Genomic DNA, 24,590 nt, shown 5'->3' with positions numbered 1-24,590 from the left:
CTAACATTTGCATCATCTCGGTGGCGCTGATTACAGATCATTTCTTCCTGATTCTTCACATGTCCAGTAATTTTGGCTGTATTCTAGTTGTTTTAAGTGTGAGACTCTGGATCTTGTTTGAGTGCTTTGGAGAATCTCAGTATTCTTACTCAGCCAACAGTCACTCAGGCTTTGTACAGTCCTCATGTTCTGACCCAGGTTCTGTGGACATTGGTTCCAGTGTTCATTTTGTTTTCAAGTCCTCTGCAGTGTTCTTGGGACCTAAGCCAGGTCGTCCTGTGCAGAGGCCACTCTGGGGCCTGGGTGGTGGAGTCTCTTAGTTCAGTTCTGAAAATCTGGTGTGCTGATTGACATCAGATCCCTGCTTGTGCAGCTTGGGGAGATGAACCTCTGAGCTCATAAATGTGTTCTGAGGCTGCTTTCCTGGCTTTCTCCTCCCCTGTAATCCCCTCAGTATTATTTGCTGTCTGCTTCCCTGGGGTTCTCCTCTGGGACCCAAACTTCTGCTCACTTTCTCCATTGCTCCTGCATGTGGTTCCACTCAGTAGGAGCAGAGGGATCAGAATTAGGACCCAAACCACCTTTCAGTGTTCCTTCTTTCTGAATTCAGCTGCAACTTCTCACCTTGCAGATGTTTCAAACTGCCACCCCATGTGTTCTGTGCAGCTGCTAGAGCTGTTTTCGGTGGTAGAGGGGGTAGAACTGGAACTCCTCAGTGATTTTTATGACAGATTAAGAATTCCCCCTGGTATGAATGATTGTCATGTTATTGGAATTCATTTCCGGTGAGTGTTTTACCCGTGTGCCTAATACAGTTGTACCTTTACTAGACTACACAGTAGCAGAGACCCTGTTTCTGTCATTTTAGTTGCCCACTGTTTTTCCCCTGCAGATGAGGTGTCTACTCTTCTTCAGAACTCGGTCATGTCTGCTACAGAGAGCATTTCTGAATTCATTCTCAGAAGACTTACAATGAACGAGCTAAGCAGTGTAAGTATTTGCTGCAGTAATTTTCTTTTTTGACCTGCAGTTCTTTCATTCATTTCATCACTGTTTGAGTAATTACTGTCTGGCAGTCATTGTATTGAATTGAATAGGACATTTTTTTTTTTAAGATTTATTTATTTGAAAGGCAGAGTTACAGAGAGAGAGGCAGAGACAGAGAGAGAGAGGTCTTCCATCGCTGGTTCACTCCCCAAATGTCTGCAATGGCTGGGGCAGGGCCAGGCCAAAGCCAAGAGCCAGGAGCTTCATCTGGGTCTCCCACACTGGGGACAGGGCCCCCAAATGCTTGGACTGTCTTGCTTCCCAGGTGCATCAGCAGGGAGCTGTATCAGAAGTGGAGCAGCCGGGACTAGAAGTGGTGCTCACATGGAATGCTAGCATTGCAGGCTGCAGCATAACCCACTGTGCCACATTGCTGGCCCCAAAAGAATAATTTTAATTTTCTCAAGAAGCAGCTTAGGAAGCAGAGAAAAAAAAAAAAAGATTTGAGAGTCTCCTAGTTCTGGTTCCATCTGTTACTCTGTGGCCTGGACGCTAGACAGCCCTTGCGAGGCTCAGTTTCCTCATCTGCAACACGGACATAATAAGAGTGCTTCTGAAAAGTTCATGGAAAAATCAAATTAAAAGATTTTATTTTGGTGCCAAAAAATGTTTGAAGTCCATGCATGGTCTTTTTGTAGCACAAATCTTCCATGAACTTTCTGAAGGAGCTGTCTTCTGCTTCCCAGGAGAGTTTTAAATGAAATAAACTGGACTTCACACAGACAGCGTATAGTTGGGCCCCATATTCAGAGGGCCGGTATGGAATGGAACCTGTGTGTGTGTGTGTGTGTGTTTATACACCATTTTTTAAAAAAGATTTATTTATTTATTTGAAAGTCAGAGTTACACAGAGAGAGGAGAAGCAGAGAGAGAGAGGTCTTCCATCTGATGGTTCACTCCCCAGATGTCCACAACAGTTGGAGCTGTGCCGATCCGAAGCTAGGAGCCAGGAGCTTCTTCTGGGTCTCCCACGTGGGTGCAGGGGCCCAACGTCTTTTACTGCTTTCCCAGGCCATAGCAGAGAGCTGGATTAGAAGTGGAGCAGCCTGGTCTTGAACTGGTGCCCATATGGGATGCCCGCACTTCAGGCCAGGGCGTTAACCCACTGTGCCACAGCGCCGGCCCCTTGTACACCATTTTTTAAAGCTCCCATCAATGAGTCTTAAATGCACTTAGGGTTGAGGCTGTAGGTTTTAGATATAGAAGCTGTACAGAGAGCTGTGAATGCAGCTGTATGTCTCTTCCTGCATTCCCCATAATGTGCTTTTTCTAGGGCATCTAAAAAGAATCAACGTTTTTCCTCTTCAAGAATCCGTTGGCCGGCGCTGCGGCTCACTAGGCTAATCCTCCTCCTTGTGGCGCTGGCACACCGGGTTCTAGTCCCGGTCGGGGCGCTGGATTCTGTCCCGGTTGCCCCTCTTCCAGGCCAGCTCTCTGCTGCGGCCCGGGAGTGCAGTGGAGGATGGCCCAAGTGCTTGGGCCCTGCACCCCATGGGAGACTAGGAGAAGCGCCTGGCTCCCGGCTTTGAATCAGCGTGGTGTGCCGGCAGCAGCATGCCTGCCGTGGCGGCCATTGGAGGGTGAACCAACGGCAAAGGAAGACCTTTCTCTCTGTCTCTCTCTCTCTCACTGTCCACTCTGCCTGTCAAAAAAAAAAAAAAAAGAATCCCTTGAGGGGCCAGTGCTGTGGCATAGCGGGTAAACCCGCTGCCTGTAGTGTTGGCATCCCTTATGGGTGCTTGTTTGAGTCCCAGTTGTTCCACTTCCGATCCAGCTCTCTGCCATGGCCTGGGAAAGCAGTAGAAGATGGCCCAAATGCTTGGGCCCCTGCACTCTTATGGGAGACCAGGAAGAAGCTCCTGGCTCCTGGCTTCAGATCGGTGGAGCTCCGTTTGTTGTGGCCATCTAGGATTGAACCGGCGGATGGAAGGCCTCTCTCTCTCTTTGCCTCTGCCTCTTGTAACTCTGCCTTTCAAATAAATAAGTAAGTCTTTTAAAAAAAAAATAGATTCTTTGAGAATTCCAGTTCTTAGAGAATTGTCAATTTTTGTCAAATGCTGAAGCAATAAGAATGCTTGGATTGTCAACAAAGTGAGAAAATGTACTTACTTTTGAGAACTTTTTTTTTTTGAATACTCAATTAAGCACCGTTGTTTGATAGCTTAAGCAGGTGTGGAAGCAGGAGAAGAGTGGTTTTATACTGACAGACTCTCACTAACATTGTTAGGCATTCCTGAATCATGAACTTAGTGGGTGCTTTCCAAACTGTACCTTTTCCTCCATGAAACACTGCCTCTCCTTAGTGTCTGTGACATCATCTTGGTTTCCTGTGTCCAGCTGGCCATCGCTTCTCCCCCCATCACCAGTCCTCTACTGTCTAGCCTTTGGAGTAAGTTAGAATTCTTTCCAGCCTGGCCCTGGCCTCTTGTTCTCTGTCTGTGTCTCTCTCTGTCTCTCTCTCTGTCTCTCTCTCATTTCTCATGCACGCTATTAAAAACAAACCCCTTATCATCATTCCCACAGGAGGTTCTCCAGCTTCCCTTTCAGTAACCCTGCCACCAGTCAGTAGATTTTTTTTTAAAGGTTTATTTATTTGAAAGAGTTACACAGAGAGAGAAGGAGAGGCAGAGAGAGAGAGAGAGAGAGAGAGAGAGAGAGAGAGGTCTTCCATCTGCTGGTTCACTTCCCAATTGGCCGCAATAGCTGGAGCTGCACCAATCCGAAGCCAGGAGCCAGTAGCTTCTTCTGAGTCTCCTATGTGGGTTCTGGGGCCCAAGGACTTGGGCCATCTTCTACTGCTTTCCCAGGCCGTAGCAGAGAGCTGGGTTGCAAGTGGAGCAGTCGGTTCTCGAACTGGCACCCGTATCAGATGCTGGCACTGCAGGCTGCAGCTTTACCCACTACGCCACAACGCTGGCCCCACTCAATTGATTTTTCAAGCCAGAAACATAGGAATCCTCCCTGACACCTTTATTCCTCCCTGTCACCAGGTGCTGGAATTGTTACCTTCTGTCTGCTTGTTGCCTTCACACCTGCAAAGTGCCTGGCGTCCAGTGATTGCTCAGTAAAAACTAAATGCATGCATTGCTTCCAGAGGGCTTTCTGTGTGCCCCAGGGGGCGTCCTGTGGTGTAGTAATAATATATTGGTGTGGCAGTAATGAGTAAGGCCACCACTCAGTGTGTTTATCAGACTTTGTCTCACTCGATCATTTCAAAACCCTGGGGCAGGCAGGTATCACTGTCTGTTTTATGGATGAGGACTCTGAGGCCTTTAGCAGTTAAGTATCTTGCCCTCAGTCACAGAGCTAGTGGCTGGTACAGGTGGGCTGAACCCAGCTCTTCTTGGGTTTACGAGCAAAAAGACCTGTGTCTAATGCTGTTATCCCATCCGCTAGCCCTGAGATCTTGGCAGCTCGTCTAACCTCTCTGGATAGTAGTCTGATGTTGAAAGTAGAACAGTGGTCTTCCTTGTGAGAACTGGTCTTTGTTAATAAAGGAAGTAGTAGTTGCTGTCATGGTTACTGTTATGTACGTGCTGACTGTGGTCCGTAAGCATCAGTAGAACGTAGTTTCTGCCTTCCAGGGTTCCTAATCTCTGGGGAGACAGAAGACTCCAGTGTGGAATGTGCTGTATTGTGCTGGATGTGCAGTCATTACATAAGCACAGAGAGGCAGATCCATAGGTCTCCCCTGAGTCTTTGGAAGGCTGCCTGGAGGCAATGGCTTGTTCTCCCATCAATGTCTGGTTTTATTACTTTTGCGTGAATGAATTCACTTTGGTCTTAAACTCTTGAAGTTCTGTGAACGTCATGGACCATGCTTGTACCCTTAAGTATCTTGATGTTTTTCTTAGGTTTCAGACCTGGAGCGTTGCCATTTATACCTGATGGTATTAACTGAGCTAATGAATCTGCATTCAAATGTCGGGTGGAAAGGGGGTAACTCCATTTGGAGAGTTATTTCTCCTTTGAAAAATGCATCCATTCGGCATCTTCAGGAGATGGACGGTGGACAGGTAATGCTTTCTGATTCAAGGTTTATAAGAGAAAGAAAGGAGGGAGGGAGAAAGGAAACATGTTAGAATTTTATCTATGAGTTACATTGAATCTATTCTGTTTGTATTAATATCACATTAATATGAGAATTGATGAAAATTGTGTTATAGTAATATCATGCATTTGCTGTGACCCTGAGAATCTAATGTATTAATAAATTCTTTTAAAAAAAGAAAAGATTAGAGAAAAAAGAAAAGATTAGAGATGGCAGGGGCTTGTGTTGTGGCTCAGTGGGTTAAGCGGCTACCTGCAGCACCAGCATTCCATATCAGAATACCAGTTCAAGTCCCGGCTGCCCAGCTTCTGATCCAACTCCCTGCTGGTGTGCCTTGGAAAGCAGCAGAATATGGCTCAAGTACTTTGCCCCTGCCACCCACATCAGGGACTCAGATGGAGTTCCTGGCTCTTGGCTTTGGCCTGGCCTAGCTGCAACCATTGTGACCATTTGGGGGAGTGAACCAGAAGAATAGAAGATCTCCTTCTCATTCTGTCACACTGCCTTTCAAATAAATAAAATAAGTCTTTAAAAAAAAATTGGCTCCAGACCCACTTAGGCTATGTGGCGCGGTGGTCCAGCTTTCCACTGCTGTGCTGTGTGACCTCTCCAAAAATAGCCTGCAGATGATTGAAGATATTATTTGTCATGTTAAACTCCTGCTTCAGGATGCATACAGTTTAAAGTGGGCTCCCCTAGGAATGTTGCACACAGATGTGCTTTGAGTAGGGGAAAGGTTGACAAACATTTACAGCCCCTCTGTCATGTACTAGTTCCAGAGACCCTGCTGCCAATGAAGAGATCAAACTTCCTTCCTCTTCTTCTTCTTTTTTTTTTTTTAATTATGACTGTGCCCTGGCCCTTTTTTTTTTTTTTTTTTTGACAGATAGACAGTGAGAGAGACAGAGAGAAAGGTCTTCCTTCCGTTGGTTCACTCCTCAAATGGCTGCCTCGGCTGGCACTGCGCCAATCCAAAGCCAGGAGCCAGGTGCTTCCTCCTGGTCTCCCATGCAGGTGCAGGGTCCAAGCACATGGGCCGTCCTCCACTGCCCTCCTGGGCCACAGCAGAGAGCTGGACTGGAAGAGGAGCAACTAGGACTAGAACCTGGCGCCCATATGGGATGCTGGCGCCACAGGCGCAGGATTAACCAAGTGAGCCACGGCTGGGCCCCCAAACTTCCTTCTTAATCTGAATTGCTGATCACCACTTTCAGTTTATTCACTGCCAACCTGTAGAGAAGAAGCAAAACTGAGTCACGTGTGTTGAGTTTCCATGTGCTCCCCATGATGTTCAGTGTCAGGGGAAGGAGGGAAAAGCAGGTGTGGGATTAGACTGGCAGCCAGGTCCATGGGATGAAGACTTGCTTATGTTAAGAAAAGCCTTGACGTGTTTCCTCCTCAGGAGCCAACCCTTGGTATTCAGATTCAGAAAGTCGTTAGCATGGCCACCTTGGCCATGGTATGTGAGGCCGTAGACCGGAAGCCCGAACTGCAGCTGGATTCTCTTGATGTTGGACCCACAGAACGGTTCCTGTCCTGTCTTCAGCTCAATCAGACCCTGCAGAAACCCCACACAGAGGAACAGAGCAGGTGTGCTCACCCCACAGAGAGCAGTAGGTACAGCGTGGGCATCTTCATTACTAAGGTTTAACAGTCCTGTTTTGTTGTTGTCGCTGAGATAATTAGTGATCGCCCAAGGTTGCTTAAGGTTGCAGAATTTTGAAGATGAGCTCCATTTGGGACACAGATGTGTTTTAGATCTGTATTGCTGAAACCGTTGACTTTGCAGCATTTAGTTATCAGTGAGTCCTTTATGGTGAACATACCTGGAAGCTTTACTTTTGGGGTAGTTAGAAAAGGGAGGCTTAAGAGGGTTTTTCAGGTTTTTTTTTTTTTTTTTTTTTTTTTGAGTAGTTAGGATATTTGTTAATGACTGTATATGTGATCCCAGTCCATTATCTGTTGCTGTAACGGAACACTCAAGACTGGATAACTTATAAAGGCCGGAGGTATATTTTGGCTCATGGTTCTAGAGACTGCAAATTCCAAGAGCATGGCTTCTGATGAGAGCCAGGTGCTGTTCCCCCTCCTGGGAGAAAAAGCAGACGGGCAAGTGGGTGTGTGTGGAAGGCAGAGATTCAAGGGGCAAGTGTATGCCAGTCTACCCTGGCTAATGCAGTCCCTTGCAAGCAAGAACTCATTCCAACAAGAGAATCAGTTCATTTATGGGGGCTCTCTGCCCCCATTAGCTCCCAACTCCCAACATTGGAGTTAAGCCTCTAGGTGAGTTTTTCTGGGGACAAGTCGTAGCATTTTTCCCCCGCCTTATAAGAGTAGTATATTACACGTGAAAAAAATGGAAGCAACGTGGGGAAGAATGGTGCAGTAACTTCATTTTCTTATTTCAGTTTTTTTGAGGAGTCATCGTCTTCCCAAGGATGGGGGAAAATCGTTGCACAATATATCCATGATCAGTGGGTCTGCCTGTCTTTCCTGTTGAAAAAATATCACACTCTGATACCTGCCACAGAGAACGAAATCCCAGACCCCTTGCTGCCTGCTGTTCAAATGCCCGTTAGGACTTTGCAGTCTGCACTGGAAGCCCTCACAATTCTGCCTTCTGATCAGGTTTTACCTGTGTTCCAGTGCATGAAAATTTTGGTTCCCAAGGTAAGAGCCAGTGCAACAGGAACTGGAGAATGACTGTGGGGGCAGCAACCCAGGTTCCTGAAGATGAGTGATGAGTGTCTGTTTTGTGAAGAGTATCTCCTTTTTTTTTCCTTTCCAGCTCCTCACCTCCTCTGAATCTCTCTGCATCGAGTCTTTTGACATGGCCTGGAAAATTATATCTTCTTTAAGCAACACTCAGCTGACATTCTGGCCTAATTTAAAAGCCTTTGTTCAATTTGTATTTGATAACAACATTCTGACCATTGCTGCAAAAACCAAGAGCCAGGCGTATTTCAAAATAAAAGAGGTAACTTTTCTTTTCCTTTTTCATCTGTGTGATCTGCAGGACACGAGAAAGTTATATTCGAAACCAACAATCAGATTTCTTGTTACTTCATTCAGCAAACTAATATTTTTGAACCGTCCTTAATGGCATAAGAACGAGAAACCTGAAAGATGTAGAAACAGAGGTGCAGAATGTTAGCCCGTGAGTCGCATCTGCCTCTCATCTGCCAGATAGTTTGTTTGACTCATGCAGTGTGTAGAATGTTGTTAGTTGGCAACTTTTAAGAATTGGGGGACCTGCATGCAGTGGGTTTCTAGGGTGGGCGTTCCAGTTTTCTGCTGACAAGTACCCTGGGAGGCAGCAAGTGATTCCTTGAGTAGCGGAGTCCCTGCCACCCACCTGGGAAACTTGGATTGAGTTCCTGCTCAGCCTTGGCTGTTGGGCATGTTTGGAGAGTGAACCAGTGGATTGGAGTGATCTCTCTGTCTCTGCCTTTCAAGTAAATAAAATCATGAAATTTTTTTTAAAATCTAATTTCTCCTTCTCTTGGAAAATTGCACGCCCTGGCAACACTACAGCGCCATTCCTGGATGCCAGCAGTCACCTGGCACTGAGTAGGAGCCAGCATGCCCTTTATCTCCACCCACACCCATTCTGCTTTCTGCTAGATACTGAAGGCAGGTGTCAGGTGTCGTTTGTCATGGAGTTTATGCTACAGTTTTTCTTTATGTAGAGATAGAGTTCTCTGATTATAACCCTGAATGCAGAGGTCTTCCTGGTTCTGGATGGGCAGTCAGTCTCCAGACCCACAGGTTCTGCATCCATGGAGTCAATCAGAGATACTCAGAAATTTGCAGCTGTACTGAGTGAATATGCACAGACTTTTTTCTTGTCATTATCCTCTAAACAATGCAGTATAATGATAATTTATGAGGCATTTACATTATATTAGGTATTGGAAGTCCTCTAAAGACTATTTAGAGTATATGGGAGGATGTGCTTGAGTTATGTACAAGTAGTATGCCGTTTTATACAGTTGGGGGTAGCCACTGGTGTTGGTGTAGGGCATGTCCTGGCACCAGTGTCCTGCGATACTGAGGGACCACTGTATTTGCATTTGCAACCACTCACGTGGCAGGGAACGTAACATGATGGAATTCCATCCTGTGTGCCTCCTGATCCGAAGGGGAAAGGGAGAGCCAAATTCGCTGTTACCCTGCCGTCCTGTGCTGCCTCTCGGTCACAGTACCAACTTAGAGACCGTGATCTTCATGCAAACCGCAGCCACTGCAAAATGCAAAAGAAACTGGAAATGTACGGGAGGAGGTGTTTTGTTTTTGTTTTGCTGCTTTGGGCAGTTGCTTCTCATGAAGGATAGGGATGAATATCACTATTGTAGTAAAATTTCATCTTTTATCATCGAGAGATGAAAAACTAGTACTCTTGGGGCTGAGCCTTCAGTTTAGCAGTTCGATATAGCTGCTCGGGATGCCTGAGTTCCATATGGGAGTGCCTGGGTTGAGTCCTGGCTTTACTCTACATTCCAGGTTCCTGCTGCTGTACACCCTAGGAGGCAGCAGGTAATGGCTCAAGTGGTAGGTCCTTGTCACCTGTGTCAGCCACCCACTCTGAGTTCCCAGCTCCTGGCGTTGGCCTAGCCTGGTCTCAGCTATTGTGGGCATTTGGGGAATGATCTAGCAGTTGGGAACTCTGTTTGCGTCCTTCTGTCTCTCTGCCTTTCAAACAAGTAAAATAAATAAATAAATAACAAAATGAAAGGTACTTTAAAAAAAGAAAAATTAGCTTTTTGTCATTATTGATCATCTTGCAAAATTATTTGAACAACAGTGAGTTTAAATATTTTAGACTAACCATGGTTGTGTTGAAAGTATAATCTGAAGCTATTCAAGTAAATTTTTTTAACAACACTGATTTTTTTAAACTAAATAGATCACAAAATAAAACAGCGGTTATATTTCATTTCAGATTATGTACAAAATAATTGAAATGTCTGCTCTAAAAACTGGAGTCTTCAATACACTGATAAATTATTGCTGCCAATCTTGGATAGTGTCTGCTTCACATGGGTCCCAAGACTTGTTATCAAGCGCTAAACATTATAGTGAAATGGTCCTTGAGGCTTGTATATTTGGAACTGTGTTTAGGCGTGATCAAAGGTAAAAGATGCCACTCTTTCAACTTTCCTTCATTTACACTAAGTGCCTGCTTGGGTAGAATCTTGCTGCTGTTTTAAAGCTTTTAATAAGAAGCTACATTTGGGGCTTTGATTTTTTTTTTCCCTATCTAAAATCTGCTTTTTTTTTTTTATCAAATATTTTTTATGGACAGACTTATTCAGGACGTACAGACTTTTGTAGAAAATCTTGGACATGACTGTGCAGCAAATGCTATTATAGAAAAGTAAGTATGTCTGGACATAAATGAGGTATTCAAAATATAACAGGCATTCTATATTTGTTAAATTTAATAAATATTTACTAGTGATATTTAACCTATTATAAGATACAGATTGAACCTTCAAAATTATGTTAGAAAGTATATTCCTTTGCTAATATATTTTCTTTACATCTTTCACCATTTATTAAAATTCAGTAGACTTTAAAAAGATTTTAGTGCAAAGTCCAACATAGATAAGGAAGTGACTGTGGATAACATGAAACCCCTGTCCTTTTTCTTTTGAGAGACGAGGTGATCATCAGCATATTTTTAGTTTTAACACGCAATCAAAATTCAGCATTTAAGCACTCAGTATGTTACACACCGAAATAGAATTGGTATAAGCTCTGAAGTGTTTCTGTTGCTGTTGTTTTCATACTACTTTATTGATGTTTTAAATCACTTCATTGACATGTAAAAGCTGTCCATGTTTAATGTATATAACTCAATGAGTTTGGTGATAGGTCCTACAATTTTGTTTTCTGAGATAAGACTGTTACTATCTAACTTCTAAACTATTTTATTTTTTTGGTGCTTGCCAAATAGCTTTTTTAATGTTTTATTTTTTTCTCATCGGTTTCAACAATTTGTGTGTATATTTATTTTTTTCTAAAGATTTATTTATTTGAAAGGCAGAGAGAGATGGAGAGAGACAACAGTCTTCCATCTGTTGGTTCACTCCCCAAATTCCCGCAACAGCTGGGGCTGGGCTTGGCTGAAGCCAGGAACCAGGAGCTCCATCCAGTCTCCCACATGGGTGGCAGGAACTCAGGTACTTAGGCCATCATCTGCAGCTTTTGCAGGTGCATTAGTGGAATAGCTGTGACTCAAACCAACACTCTGCTATGGGATACAGGGCCACAGTGCCTGACACTGTCGTCCCCCCCACCCCCCCGCCCAGCCCCCGGTATTTATAGAAGATAAAACTAGTGTTGAATGACTCGCTGTGATCTTAGACTTTAGGACAACAGATCATTATTTGGCATCATTATCACCACGTACTTATTATTCTGAGTGTCCTAGCTGAGTTTTAAATCCTCTGACAGTCTTCATTAAATATACACATTATTTTCATTGTTGTTTTTTTTAAAGATTTTATTTATTTTATTTGAGAGACAGATTTATAAACAGAGAAAGGGAGAGTCAGAGAGAGAGAGATGTCTTTCATGTGCTGGTTCACTCCCCAAATGTCCACAATGGCCAAAGCTGGGCCAATCTGAAGCCAGGAGCCAGGAGCTTCTTCCAGGTCTCCCATGTGAGTGCAGGGGCCCAAGGACTTGGTCCATCTTCCACTGCTTTCCCAGGCCATAGCAGAGAGCAGATTGGAAGTGGAGCAGCTGGAACTTGAACTGGCACCCACATGTGATGCTGGCACTGCAGGCAGTGGCTTTACCTGCAATGCCACAGCGCCAACCCCTGTTCATTGAATGTATTTTTTGTTTTCTTGGCTGTTTTAATGTAGCAATAAGAATGACTTTTCTGGTTCATGGTTGCCACATATTTTGATTTCACTAGATAAGCTGTTAAGCTAAATAGCATCTGTTCACCTTCTAACAGTTGTAATGCAATGTGGGAATACTTACTACTGGTTTTCTGTAGCTTTCCTTTCCACCTTTGGATTCTAAAAGTGCCGGGGTGCTGGGAGCACACGGTGCCTGCTGAGTTGGGCCTCATGTGGCAGTGTGCATTTATGGTTCGTGGTGAAGGCACTCCATTGAGTTGAAGCATGTTCTTGCCCAACTGGACAGTGTCTTTGGTCCTCTTTTGGGAGTAGTGCCTCCATGAGCTGTGCCCGGTTTTGTCCTTATCAGCCCAGGATCAGTAGCACATACACTCGCGCTGTTTTTCCAGCAGTCTGCGTGAATTTGTGCTCACGATTACTTTCTGTCCAGGTTCTCCTTTTGATGTATCCATCTGTTATCTCCTGCTGCATATCCTGAGACAAAATGTATTGTCGTTGAATATGAACCTACTTAATCTTAGAAAACTTGGGGAGGTTTTGATATTTGTTATGATATTTTGAAACTAATATTTGATGTGTTTTTCTACTTTCACAATTAACATAGTTTACCATTTTATATCTTTCAGTGCTAAAAGAGAAGACCATTATGTGAGAATTTGTGCAATCAAATTCCTGTGTTTATTAGATGGCTCAAATGTATCCCATAAGTTGTTTTTGGAAGATCTTGCAGTCAAGCTGTTAGATAAAGTAAATGTACTTTATTTTACTTTAAATTATTTTTGTTTTTAACAAGTCAGAGTCCAGTATTTATAATGCTATAGTATGTTTTGTAGTGATGTAATAAATTTTAATTCAAAATAGACACTCTGAAAACACCAGGTAAAAAATAATTAAAACAAGATCAGCAAACTGTTTCTAAATTTCAACAGAATGCACCAATAGTCACAGATCACTTTCACAGTAGCCTCAATCATGTACATTGTAGCAATTACATGCATTTTTATTTCTAACTATTTTTTATCAGGAGAAAGCATGAAGTTTAAGTTCTATATTTTTAGTTAAGTATTGGTTAGCAATTGTCCAAGTTAGGTTTGATTTTAGAGAACAGTAATGTTTTTCTTACACGGTTTAAACTTCATCCTGTGTATTTTCCAGTACCAGTCAAAACCTGTTATGTTTCGAGTGCTATATCCATGCACTGTTTTATGAAAGAAATGAGAGGCAAAAGGCAAAATTTAGAAAATGGCAAGAGGTGAAGAGCTGATGGCTGTGCCTTGAGAGTCATGAAGGATTACCTGAGGATTTGCTTCTAATGTAATCTATTATCTTTTCTAGGTACAGGTTTGTGATGTTTATCCAAGATTGAGGACAATTTCTTATTCAGATAAAAATAATCCAACTAGAGTTCCTTGGGCCTGCTGAATTGTTTAGAAATGAACATTACAGGCTCTGATGAATGGACCGAATATATTTGGGGAGAGAAAGTGCGATGCTCCATTCCCTTCTGTTCTTTGAATGACATGTAGAATTGGACGCTGACACGCTCTGCTTTCTAGCCTTGGCTGGGCCACCTGGGGGACTGCGGAACCCCTAGGCCACCTGTGTTAAAACAGGACCCGTTTGTCTCCTGCAAGTAGCAGACTGGATTTATCATGTGAGACGCAGAAAGCATTTCTTGTTGACACTTGCTGCCTCCTCACTGCAGGAGTCAGGGGAGACATCCCAGAGGAAAGAGTTCTGTGTCGGTTTCCTAAAGGAGAATAGATTTAAAGTGATCAGAGCAGGGTATTTCATCAAAACCAAAAACATGTGTTGTGATGTATTTTTTAGCTCTTCAGACAGGGGGCTGGGAAGGATCTCCGCTCCAGGGTGATGTTTGGGTTGAGCTCTGGGTGAGCTCTCTGGGAGGTGGGAAGACACTGTCAGGAGCGAGTGAGCAGAGTGTTGGGTGGAGGACGGGAGGCTGCCCGTGGGCTGCTGGCTCGGCCGTCACAGGTCACCTGACAAAGGCGTTTCAGTGACCCGGCAGGGATGAGCACTGAAACAGAAACTGGCTGAGAAGTGAGCTGGGCTAGCAGAGACAGTGAGGGTAGGCACTCTTGCACACTTGCTATCCAAGGGGAGGAGTAAATGGGGTGGTGCCTGGAGGGGGCAGGCATGGGGTTAAAGAAGGCGCTGCTGCTGCTGCTTTTTAAAACATGTATTTGTTTATTTGCTTGGGCCACCTTGCTCTGCCTTCCCAGGCGCGTGAGCAGGAAGCCAGATAGGAAGCGGAGTAGGTGGGACTCAAACCGGCACTCTGATAGGGAATGCTAGTCATTGCATGTATGGCTTAACTCACTGTGCCACCACACCCACACCAAGGAGGGGGTTTTTAAAGATAGGACATAATCAGAGCATGTTAGTATGTTGGAGGAAATGACCGGTAGGGAGGAGAAAATGACAACATTGGAGAGGCTGGTAATAATCATGTAGGCAGATTTCTTTAGTAGGATCGTTATTAAAAAAAAAAAAAAAACAACTGAAAATGGCAAGCATTGGTGAGGAGACAGGGAAGTTGGAACCCTCACACATTGGTGGTGGGATAGGAAGTGGTGCAGCTGCTTTGGAAAGCTCAGACCTGCAAGTGTCTGCCTAGGACAGTGGCATCAGCTGGGAGCTGTGAGAACTGCATGCTCCCAGGCCCCACCCGCCGACTGCATCAGAAGCCTGTGCTTCGTCAAGCCTGTGGGTGATTCTGAAGCGCGGCAGAGTTTGGAACCAGTGGTCTAGCAGTAATACGGGCCCAGTTACCGCTGGAATACATATTTTTAATGAAGTCAGTGGGGGCAGGTGATTCTCTCTTTCTTCACTTCATGCCTGGCAACTTGAAAAAAGGGGTCAGAGGATTTAAAACCCCAGGGCTGCTTCAGAAGCAGGGAATCTGCAAACAGCTTTGAGGTTGTAGTAGAAAGATTGGACTGTGCCTTTGATGATACTGTGGAGATTATTCTTGGGGTGCAGGTTGGCTCAAGAGGCTCGCCAACCTAGGAGAGAGTTGATAGACTAGTGGGGAGAAGAAAGCTCTTTCTGAATAAAAGAGCATGTTGAGAGGGAAGCCTTCGAGCTGAGAAGGGAATTGTACCACTTCTAAGTGAGGAGAGTGACTCGGTGAGGCCTTAATGCAGGTTGATTGGCATGAAGATACTGCGTCTGAATGCATGAGTGATCTGCCCAAGGATTCTGTGTTTAGGTGGAAGGAGGCTGAGCAGTACACAAAACCTAAAAAGGGCCTGTATCAAAAGAAAATTTCCCCCAAGAAATGGTAATAGAGGAGGGAGGTTATGAGATTCAATCGTTGGCAGGAGCCATTAGAATCTATGTGGATTTAGCTATGGTTGTGAAATTTTCTGCACACTGACATTTATAGCCTGAGATTATGGAAGAAGTAAAGTCACAGAGATGTTTTTTATCTGCCTTAGATGAAAATGGCTCTGGAGGTGCTGGATGACTTACCTGTTCACCTTGAATACAGTTTCAGATGTTTTAAACTCACTCTTCTATACTATCTTGGCTTGGCAGCTAGAACACTATTAGTTACAGTCACAAAAGTAAACATTGCATGTGGCTGAATTTGGACAGCATAATCCATTAAAAAGCCAGGAAGAGCTGCGTGGCAGCCTTTGTCTGCAACTAGAGACTGCATTGTGCTGTCCATTTCCTGGGATGGTTCCTGTGTCAGTGACATTTGTATCAGATCACAGACTCCGTTATTCAAAGGTGAATGGGACCGGGGATGTAACATGAGAAGTGCCTAAGTTGGTGCGTAGTAATATCTGTCAGATATCTCTGCCTCTCCTCACTCCTATCATCCCATTTCTCCAGTTTCATGGTCCTTCCCTTATTTTAAAAGCCGAAAAACTAAACAAAAGCAACCAAATTCGGTGTTTTGAAAGGAGATTTTAAAATGTTACCGCTTGCCATTCTTATCCTAACTACTTTTGGTGGGACAAAAGGCCTCTGTGCCCCACTTAAAGCTTGTACATTTGAAGTCGCCTTTGATTTCATTTCTGTCCATCACAGCCTCAGCGGGTAACTTAGCACTGCTCCTCACCCCTTCCCCTCCAGGATGAGTTGGTGTCCAAGTCCAGAGCTCGCTGCTGTGTGAATTCTCTGCAGCACAGAGTGAAGAACCGAATATGGCAGACGCTGCTCGTGCTCTTCCCCAGGTTTGATCAGGTAGGATGTTTATCGTATTGGTACCTTTGCAGCCTATCGTCTCCCGTTAGTAGATATTTTGTAGAAACTGTCCTGTGCTTTTCTAAAGCTGAGAAAGTAGTCTACTTAAAATTTATACTTAAGTGGCTGGTGCCTCGGCTCACTAGGCTAATCCTCCACCTGTGGTGCCGGCACCCCAGGTTCTAGTCCTGGTTGGGGTACCAGATTCTGTCCCGGTTGCTCCTCTTCCAGTCCAGCTCTCTGCTGTGACCTGGGAAGGCAGTGGAGGATGGCTCAAGTGCTTGGGCCCTGCACCTGCATGGGAGACCAGGAGAAGCACCTGGCTCCTGGTTTCTGATCAGCGCAGTGCACCAGCAGTAGCAGCCATTTGGGGAATGAACCAATGGAAAGGAAGACCTTTCTCTCTCTCTGTCTCTCTCTCTCACTGTCTAACTCTGCCTGTCCAAAAAAAAAAAAATTATACTTAAGTGCATCAAGTGGAAGTTATTAAATTTTTTTTTTTTGGCAATAGAAAGAATAGTAAGGCAATTAGGTATTGTAGAATCAAATTGGAAGTTGGTTTACACGGCCCCAACACATATTTTGCCCTTTCAAAATTTTAATATGACCTTTTTCTTTGAGATTTATTTTATTTGAAAGGCAAAGTTACAGAGAGAGAGAGAGAGAGAGAAAACGTGTGAGCTTCCATCCACTGGTTCACTCCCCAAGTGGCTACAACTGTCAGAACTGGACCAGGAGCCAGGAGCTTCTTCTGGGTCTCCTACGTGGGTGCAGGGGCCCAAGCACTTGGGCCATCTTCTACTGCTTTCCCAAGTGCATTACCGGGGAGCTGGGTCAAAAATGGAGCAGCCGGGACTCCAACTGGCACCCATATGGGATGCTGGAGCTGCACACACTATGCCACAACACTGGGCCCATGACATTGAAACTATTTAAATTATCAGATGCTATTTGATTAGAAATGCAAGGCCTGTACTCTTTATCTGTACTTAGAAACCTGGCAAACAGCATCATTTGGGAGGAGGTCTCATGTTCTGTTGCAGGCTTTCTTGCCCATAGTTTCATGAATAGCGTGGCCATGTAAACCAATGAAGCAAAGACCAAGATCCCTGCCATCACGGCAGAGGGTCTTTATCCAGTTAACTCTTCCCTGGGGACACAAGGGAGAGCTGGGTGGGCTGTCTGGTCTCTCACCACCTTTGCTTCATATTCCTGTTCAGAAAATACACCACCATTCGGAGAAAGTGATGGTATATGACTCATTCAACTTTTGAAAACATTTTTGAATGCAAAATAATCCCTTCAGACTTTAAGGTTGCTACTGTCCTCTGTGCTTTCTTTTAAATACTTAAGAGAGTTTTAATTTAAAAAAACGTAATTGGTGGCTCTTTAAATTACAAGTTTATAAAGTCTTCTATTTGTGAGAGATGAGTAGTTGAGTCACAGTGCAAGTGTGTACGGGTATCCACATGAGATATTTGGATATTCAAAGGAAATGCAAGGTGTCTTCCTAAAGCAGTGGTTAGCAAGAGTGGTCTAGTCAGGCACAGACGGGCCCATTGAGAGCAGAGGTCACGGCGACAGTATTTTGGATGCTCAGGGGATTTTGCTTGTTGACTTTCTAGAATGGTAACTTCTGCTAATGAGGAGATTGTTTTGAGAAATGCAGCCAAAGCTTTAGCAGAAAAACGCACGGGAAAGCTTTACTAGAGAGTCCTTCCCCACCACAACAATATTCCTGCGCATTCCTCCTGTCAGGCAGGGGCAGTTCTGTGAGAATTCCAGCGGGAAATCACTGGGCGTGCACCTTGCAGTCTTGATCCACTCTTTGCTGATCGTCAGAACATCTGCAGAGAGCACCCGTTTGTCTGCAGTTAATAATATCAAAAGGGTCCAATTCCCAGTACCCTTCTTTTAGGGATGGACTTAATGGCTGACGTCATTGTTTATAAAAAGTGGACCCTGATGGAGGTCATGTTGAGATACTAAGTTTATATTATTTATCTGTAACCCATTTTTCATGAACTTTTCAAAGTTTTCATGGCAGCTCAAAGAATTGCTTATGTGGGGAGTGGTGCTCATGAATGGGTGGTCGGGTCCTCTGCTCCGTATCCGAGGCCTTTGAATATGATTTGATTTGTTGGTGTTGTATGTCATTGAACATAAAAGTGCATTCAAAAAAAGAAACATTTGAGAAATGCCTCGCTGGATTACTGAGCACTTTGTTCGTTGAGACTGTAGAGGTATGATATTGGAGGGCGTGTGGGCTGTGAAAGAAGAAAGCTCCTTTGCCTGTTAGGGAATAGGCACCACTAAGTGTCTTGGAGATTTATTTATTTATTTGAAAGGCAGAGTGACAGAGCGATCTTCCATCTGCTGGTTCACTGCCTAAGTGGCTGCAATAGCTAGGGCTGAAGCCAGGAGCCAAGAACTCTATTGCCGTCTCCCACGTGGGTGGCAGGGGCCCATGCACTTGAGCCGTTATCTGCTGCTTCTCAGGTGCATCGGCAGGGAGCCGATGGCTGGGATTCAAACTGGCATGGTGGTAATGGGATTCAGGCACCCCAAGGGGCAGCTGAGCCCACTGCATCACACAACCTGCTTCTTTAAGAGCCTTACATTGTTATATAGTAAGGTTTCATTTCACCTTTGTAGTAGTCTTCCAAGGCAGGCCATAAATATTCCGTTTTGACACAAAGGGGCACAGCCAGTGAGTGGTAGAAGTAGATTAAGACCAAGTCTTATGCCAGAGCTCACGCTGCACTCTTCAACACTGTCCCTGGGCTACAAGTGAGCTCTTCTGCTCTTTTTCTATTGATCAGGAAATCTTGTAAGATGGGCTTTTCTCCTTTAATGTAAATATAAGCAAGAGTAATAAACATTATTATTTTTGTAGGCTCGTGTAGGTGGATGTGTTCAGCTACCCAGGGAGAAGCATGGTTCTGAGAGAAAGGTGGGAAGGGAAGGGGTGGTTTTGGAGCTCAGGGTCTTAGCCAGGAAGCAGCAGAGGAAGTGGTGGGTGGAGTGACTGAAGGCAGGAGGACCCGCCGTCTGAAAGGAGGATACGCGGCCCGAGACCTCCCTCTCTGGGACTCAGTGCCGGGGTTAGTCCTGGCATCTCGGCACATCTTGGTGTACATCTGGGTTGTGCCACTTAGTAGGTCCATGGTTTTAATAGGTCTGTGACTCTGGAGAAATTATTCAGCTTTTCTGATGGTCAAATTGATGTGCAAATCGGGAAGTTCTTAATAAGGGAAGAGCTTCATCATCAGATTGTTTTAGGAGCTGTGCCCAGAGGGCTGTAGATTCAATACATTGCTTAGGATGAAACCTTAGTCTTTTTTGAATGGGGACTATTATGTTAAATTTAATTACCATCTCATAATAGTTTAATTTGTAAAATTTATTTTTCTCAGAATTTCTTGAACGGAATTATTGACAAGATTTTCCAGGCTGGTTTTGTCAACAATCAAGCATCCATAAAATATTTTATAGAATGGATTATTATATTGATTCTTCATAAATTCCCTCAGTTTCTTCCGAAGTTCTGGGATTGTTTGTCTTGTGTAAGTAACAGAGATTTTTTTCATATTTTTTTTAATTAGGAAATGGTTTTGACTGTGCTGGTGATTGGTTTCATTTTAGTAGTTGTTTTTGGTTCTCAGTTACCCAAATGCATTGACATTTACATTGTTTTACAAAACATGAGTCGATTCAGAAGACAGACATCCCTGGCGTTCGTCTTGAGTATATCAATCATAGCATTTATTTGAGAGCTGTTCTGTTCCAATAAACAAAAGATAGGAAAGGTTTTGTTATTAAGAAGGGCAGAAATAGAAGACTTCTATCTTCTTTTTTCTTCTTTTTACCAAGCAGTGTCTTTGTTTGATCTTAGAAATAACAATGAATAATTCAGTGCATTTCTTACCAAAAAAAAGAAAAAACCTTTTCAGTTAGGAAAGTTTGAAGAACAACCAAAGTGGAGAGAACAGAAGGAGCCCCTGTCAACCAGTGCAACAGATACCAGCTTGTTTCCATTCTTGTTTCATCTGTATTGCACCCATTTCCTAACCTACCCCTTCCAGAATTTCTTATAGCTTGAATATAATTTTTTTAAAGAATTATTTATTGGGGCCAGAGTGTGGCACAGCAGGTTAAAGCCCTGGCCTGAAGCACTGGCATCCCATATGGGTGCCAGTTCTAGTCCCAGCTGCTCCTCTTCCAATCCAGCTCTCTGCTCTCGCCTGGGAAAGCAGTGGAAGATGGCCCAGGTTCTTGGGCCCCTGTACCCAAGTGGGAGACCCAGAGGAGGCTCCTGGCTCTTGGTTTCAGATCGGCACAGCTCCAGCTGTTGCGGCCATCTGGGGAGTGAACCATCAGGTGGAAGACCTCTCTCTCTGTCTCTACCTCTCTCTGTAACTCTGTCTTTCAAATAAATACAATAAATATTTTTTTAAAAAAGAATTATTTATTGATTTGAAAGGCAGAGAGGGAGGCAGAGACTCTTCCCTCTGCTTGTGTACCCTCCAGATGGCCATGATGGCTAGGTCCAGGAGTTGGAGCTCTCATGCGGCGTTCCCACGTAGGTGCAGGGGCCTAAGCACTTGGGCAATCCTCTGCTGCCTTCCCAGGCCCATTAGGGGAGCTGGATCAGAAGCGGAGGAGCTGGGACTCAAACCTCTGAAATGGGATGCTAGTGTTGCAGGCAGCTGCTGAAACTGCTGTGCCCTATCAACCTCCAGATTTTAAGGAATTAAGATTAGTGATGAATTTTGTAATCTAGCTTCCTGACAAATAATGTCTTATTTCTAAAGACCAATTTGAAATCCTAGCCTTGAATGCCTTTTCATTCTTGAATATGTCCTTTCCTTGCTTAATAAGTTACCTATTTTGTTGGAAAGTGGAGCATGGAGGTACTTTGCTCAGTACTCTGCTTCTTCCTTTCTGTTTCAGGGTGAGGAAATCACTATTCCCCTTTCCACATTTGTCCCTGCGTCCTTATTGGTATTTCCTTTGGGGCTTTGCTCTGAATTCTTCCCCGTTGTCCCCCTAACCTCCAGCCATGGTTGGGTGTTGACCTCTCTTTACCGTTAACCCTGCAGATGAGGGTTTGCCTTCCACAAGCCCCTGGGGCCCTCTGCATTCGCAGCAGGGGTATCCTAATGGGCGTCTTCAGCTGCACAGCCATTTCCTTTTCCTCCCCTGCCTCTCTGTCACAGTAGCTTTTCACACTGGCCATTGCCTTCTCTGTAGCTGGTGGCTGCGCCTCTGTCTGTAGCCCCATCCTGTAGGCTGATGACTGCTCCATTGCCGTTGCGTGCTTCCCTTCTTCCTCTCAGCGCTTACCCACGGCTTTACCTGAAGACTCATTACGTAGTCCTGTGCCTTTCTTTCTCTGGCCCCGTTGCTGTGTAGACTCTAGCGCCTGCTGGATCCCCCGCGTCTCTGTCCACCTACAAGCCCTCCCCGTAGTCACTGCAAATGCTGCTGCCCCTTTCCCCTCTCCTCCACGCCCCCAGTCTCCTAGCTTGGAGCCTGGAGGTCACGGTGTACAGCGAGCACAGTATCCTCACAGGAATGCTGGCAGAGCGATTGGAGTGTGCACATCTTACTCACGAAGGAACCAAAGATTTAAGTACTCTGTCACTCTACGAAGACATGACAAAGCTTTCGTTCAAAAGCTGCGTTTCCCTCCATGGTTCTAAGGTGCCTCCTCTGGCTTTTCTCCTTTTTCTGGACTGTGTAATTAAAAAAATTGCATCATTTTTCCTTGCTTGCTCCTCACATCCGTTGCCTTATTACTCTGGTTTTCGCCTGCTCTCGGCGGTGAAACCCTGCCCCAGAAGCTCCCAGTGGGCCTCTAAGACTTGCGAGGCCACGGGTCAGCAGCGGTGCCATCAGTTCTGCCGAGTGTTTCCACCTAGCTCATCCTCTCAGTTTGCCGTAGGCCTTGTATGTTCTCTTCAAATCTCTGATTTTTTTTCTGGGGCCGAGAGTTTTCAGTTGTGAGCAAAGGAAACTTTGGCTGATGGCATCAACCAAAAGTTAAAACAAAAAAGAACGTAGCCGTGGAGGGGTTTAGGCAGCTTACAGAAAGCTAGGGAGGCTACAGGGTCAGGCGGGGACGCTTACGGGAATGAAGGTGGCGCCACAGCTTCCTGGGCGCAGCCACAGGGGACCTCACCCCACCAGACACCTGGTGCCATCACAGCAGTGCCCCCGCCATAGCCACTTGCAAGCAGGGTTTCGATTCAGAATTGGGGGTCTTTGGAACCAGGTCAGGAGCTTTCTTGCTGGTGGCAGAGAGGTGGGGAAAATGAGGATCCATCCCTTTGAGCCTGTTCCAAGACACACGAAGAAATGCCATGTGATGTCTCTTGGGGCTTCAGCTACCAGATAGCTGCACCACTCACGTATTTGTCTCTTTAGCTGTAGTGACCGCAAGTGCTCTGGTGGCCAGCGTCCCTCTTGCTCCAAGTTTGCAAGAGCGTAATCAGACTTCTGTATTGGTCGCTCGGGGTTGCAAGAATGTGCGTTCCAGAGGTCCCAGCCTGGAGTGCAGCTGTCCATCCAGCCTCTGGTTGCATCATGCTTGTGAAGGTCTCACTGGCCAAAGCAGATCTCGGGACCAGCCCTCCCGGTGTGGGCGGAGTCCGAGCAGGGCGTGAGTGTGGGGGCCGGGCTCACTGCGGGTGGCTGGCAGCACCAGGCACTGCGCTGGCCCTTGCCATCTTTCCTCATTAGCCTCTTGTGCTCAGGCCAGGCACAAGCTGTGCCCTCTTCCCGAAATGGTCTTCCTTCTCCTTCTCTAGCAGTGTCTCCCTTCTGATCTGGGTTCATATGCTGCTCCTAAAGCAGCATTAGGATCTTCTCATTTTAGGTTTTTTGTAGCATGTAAATGGTACTTCTTACAATCAGAATTTTTATCTGATTGCATTTTTGCTTTTCCTTCCTCCCAGATTCTAAATTCCGTGAGAGCAAGAACCTTGTCTCTTGTTGCTTTCTCTTGTTTCCCTAATACCTGTCCCAGGGAAGACATCGAGTAACTGCTTGGTAAAGAAAGGAATCCATCACCCCCTTGGATGCACCTCTTGGAGAGACTTCCGAGCTGTTCTTCCTGCCTATAGTCTCCTTCCCATCTGCCTGGCTTCCCTCAGCTTATTAGCACTCATACAATGCAGTGTTCCCAATCACTGACGTAGGGAAGTTTTCCAGATTCCAATTTGATGCTCTTACCTAGCTTTTCACTGTGGCTGTTTCAGGTCTTCTTTAATACAGTGCCGATTAACTGAGCCTTGCCCTCTCACTCCTTTGCCCAGCTTTCCTGGTCACCTCCTCCTTCCTTTGCGTTCCACTTGCCTCTCTTCTTTGTTTGTCTTACTCATTTCCATCTGTTCTGCCTCCTTCCTACCCCTTTTCGCCTGTCCCTTCTCCAGCCCATTCCCTCTCAGAGTCCCGGCCACTTCTGAACTCAGTGGGCCCTTGGCTCCAGCATTCCCGTTCTACACGCGTTGTTGGGTTGTGTAGTGCTTTGTGTTATCTGCACAGTTTGGTGTTTGTCTCCAGGAAGTTGCTTTCCTCTCAGTCCTGTGTCCCCTCCCAGTGCACAGGCTGCTTCAGCAAAGAGCCACCTCCCACCCGCACCCTCAGAGAGTCTAGCACGGTGCCTTGCGTGAACATTTTTGTTTTTCTGATTCTTTTTTTTCAGGGTGAAGATAAATTTAAAACCAGCATTTGTACCTTTTTATCAGTTTTGACACATTTGGATGTCATTACTCAGAATATTCCAGAAAAGGTGAGTTTAAATTGTAAGAAGAGTTTAAACTACACTATCAAAAATGAATTTTATTTATTTGTACCTTTTTTTGCATTTTCTCCCCTTCCCTTCCACTGCTCCTCTAATGTACATGCATTAGACACAAATACACAATAAGGTGTTACCCACTCACACTGTGAGGTGTGCCTGAAGACATATCAAAATCATAGACATGGGCCGGCGCCGCGGCTCACTAGGCTAATCCTCCGCCTTGCGGCGCCGGCACACCTGGTTCTAGTCCCGGTCGGGGCACCGGATTCTGTCCCGGTTGCCCCTCTTCCAGGCCAGCCCTCTGCTGTGGCCAGGGAGTGCAGTGGAGGATGGCCCAGGTGCTTGGGCCCTGCACCCCATGGGAGACCAGGAAAAGCACCTGGCTCCTGGCTCCTGCCATCGGATCAGCGCGGTGCGCTGGTCGCAGCACACCGGCCGCGGCGGCCATTGGAGGGTGAACCAACGGCAAAGGAAGACCTTTCTCTCTGTCTCTCTCTCTCACTGTCCACTCTGCCTGTAAAAAAAAAATAAATAAAAAAAAAAATCATAGACATGTTAGTGGGTAATTATTATTGATATACATGATTCTTAA

At 45.2% G+C, this 24,590-nt stretch overlaps 1 protein-coding gene across 6 annotated transcripts in view; it reads left to right on the top strand.

The window, feature by feature from the left end:
- Positions 1-24,590, top strand: part of TARBP1 (TAR (HIV-1) RNA binding protein 1) — a 77,796-nt gene that overhangs the window by 39,584 nt on the left and 13,622 nt on the right. For 5 of the 6 annotated variants that reach the window (XR_011381509.1, XR_011381510.1, XR_007909701.2 and 2 more), the window contains exons 13-23: positions 893-990; positions 4,902-5,063; positions 6,501-6,715; positions 7,507-7,768; positions 7,887-8,075; positions 10,041-10,231; positions 10,404-10,475; positions 12,600-12,720; positions 16,081-16,191; positions 19,608-19,757; positions 23,900-23,986. Coding sequence is in view for 3 of the 6 variants with exons in the window: in XM_008268249.4 (XP_008266471.2) it covers positions 893-990; positions 4,902-5,063; positions 6,501-6,715; positions 7,507-7,768; positions 7,887-8,075; positions 10,041-10,231; positions 10,404-10,475; positions 12,600-12,720; positions 16,081-16,191; positions 19,608-19,757; positions 23,900-23,986 (1,658 nt within the window). In the remaining 3 variants the exon portion in view is untranslated. The remainder of the gene's footprint in view (positions 1-892; positions 991-4,901; positions 5,064-6,500; positions 6,716-7,506; positions 7,769-7,886; positions 8,076-10,040; positions 10,232-10,403; positions 10,476-12,599; positions 12,721-16,080; positions 16,192-19,607; positions 19,758-23,899; positions 23,987-24,590) is intronic. The other variant, XM_008268250.4, reaches the window with a different exon arrangement.

This window comes from Oryctolagus cuniculus, chromosome 13 (genome assembly GCF_964237555.1).
Source record: "Oryctolagus cuniculus chromosome 13, mOryCun1.1, whole genome shotgun sequence".
NCBI lineage: Eukaryota > Metazoa > Chordata > Mammalia > Lagomorpha > Leporidae > Oryctolagus > Oryctolagus cuniculus.
Note: the sequence above shows the minus strand (reverse complement) of the source record. Positions and strands in the feature narration are given on the sequence as shown.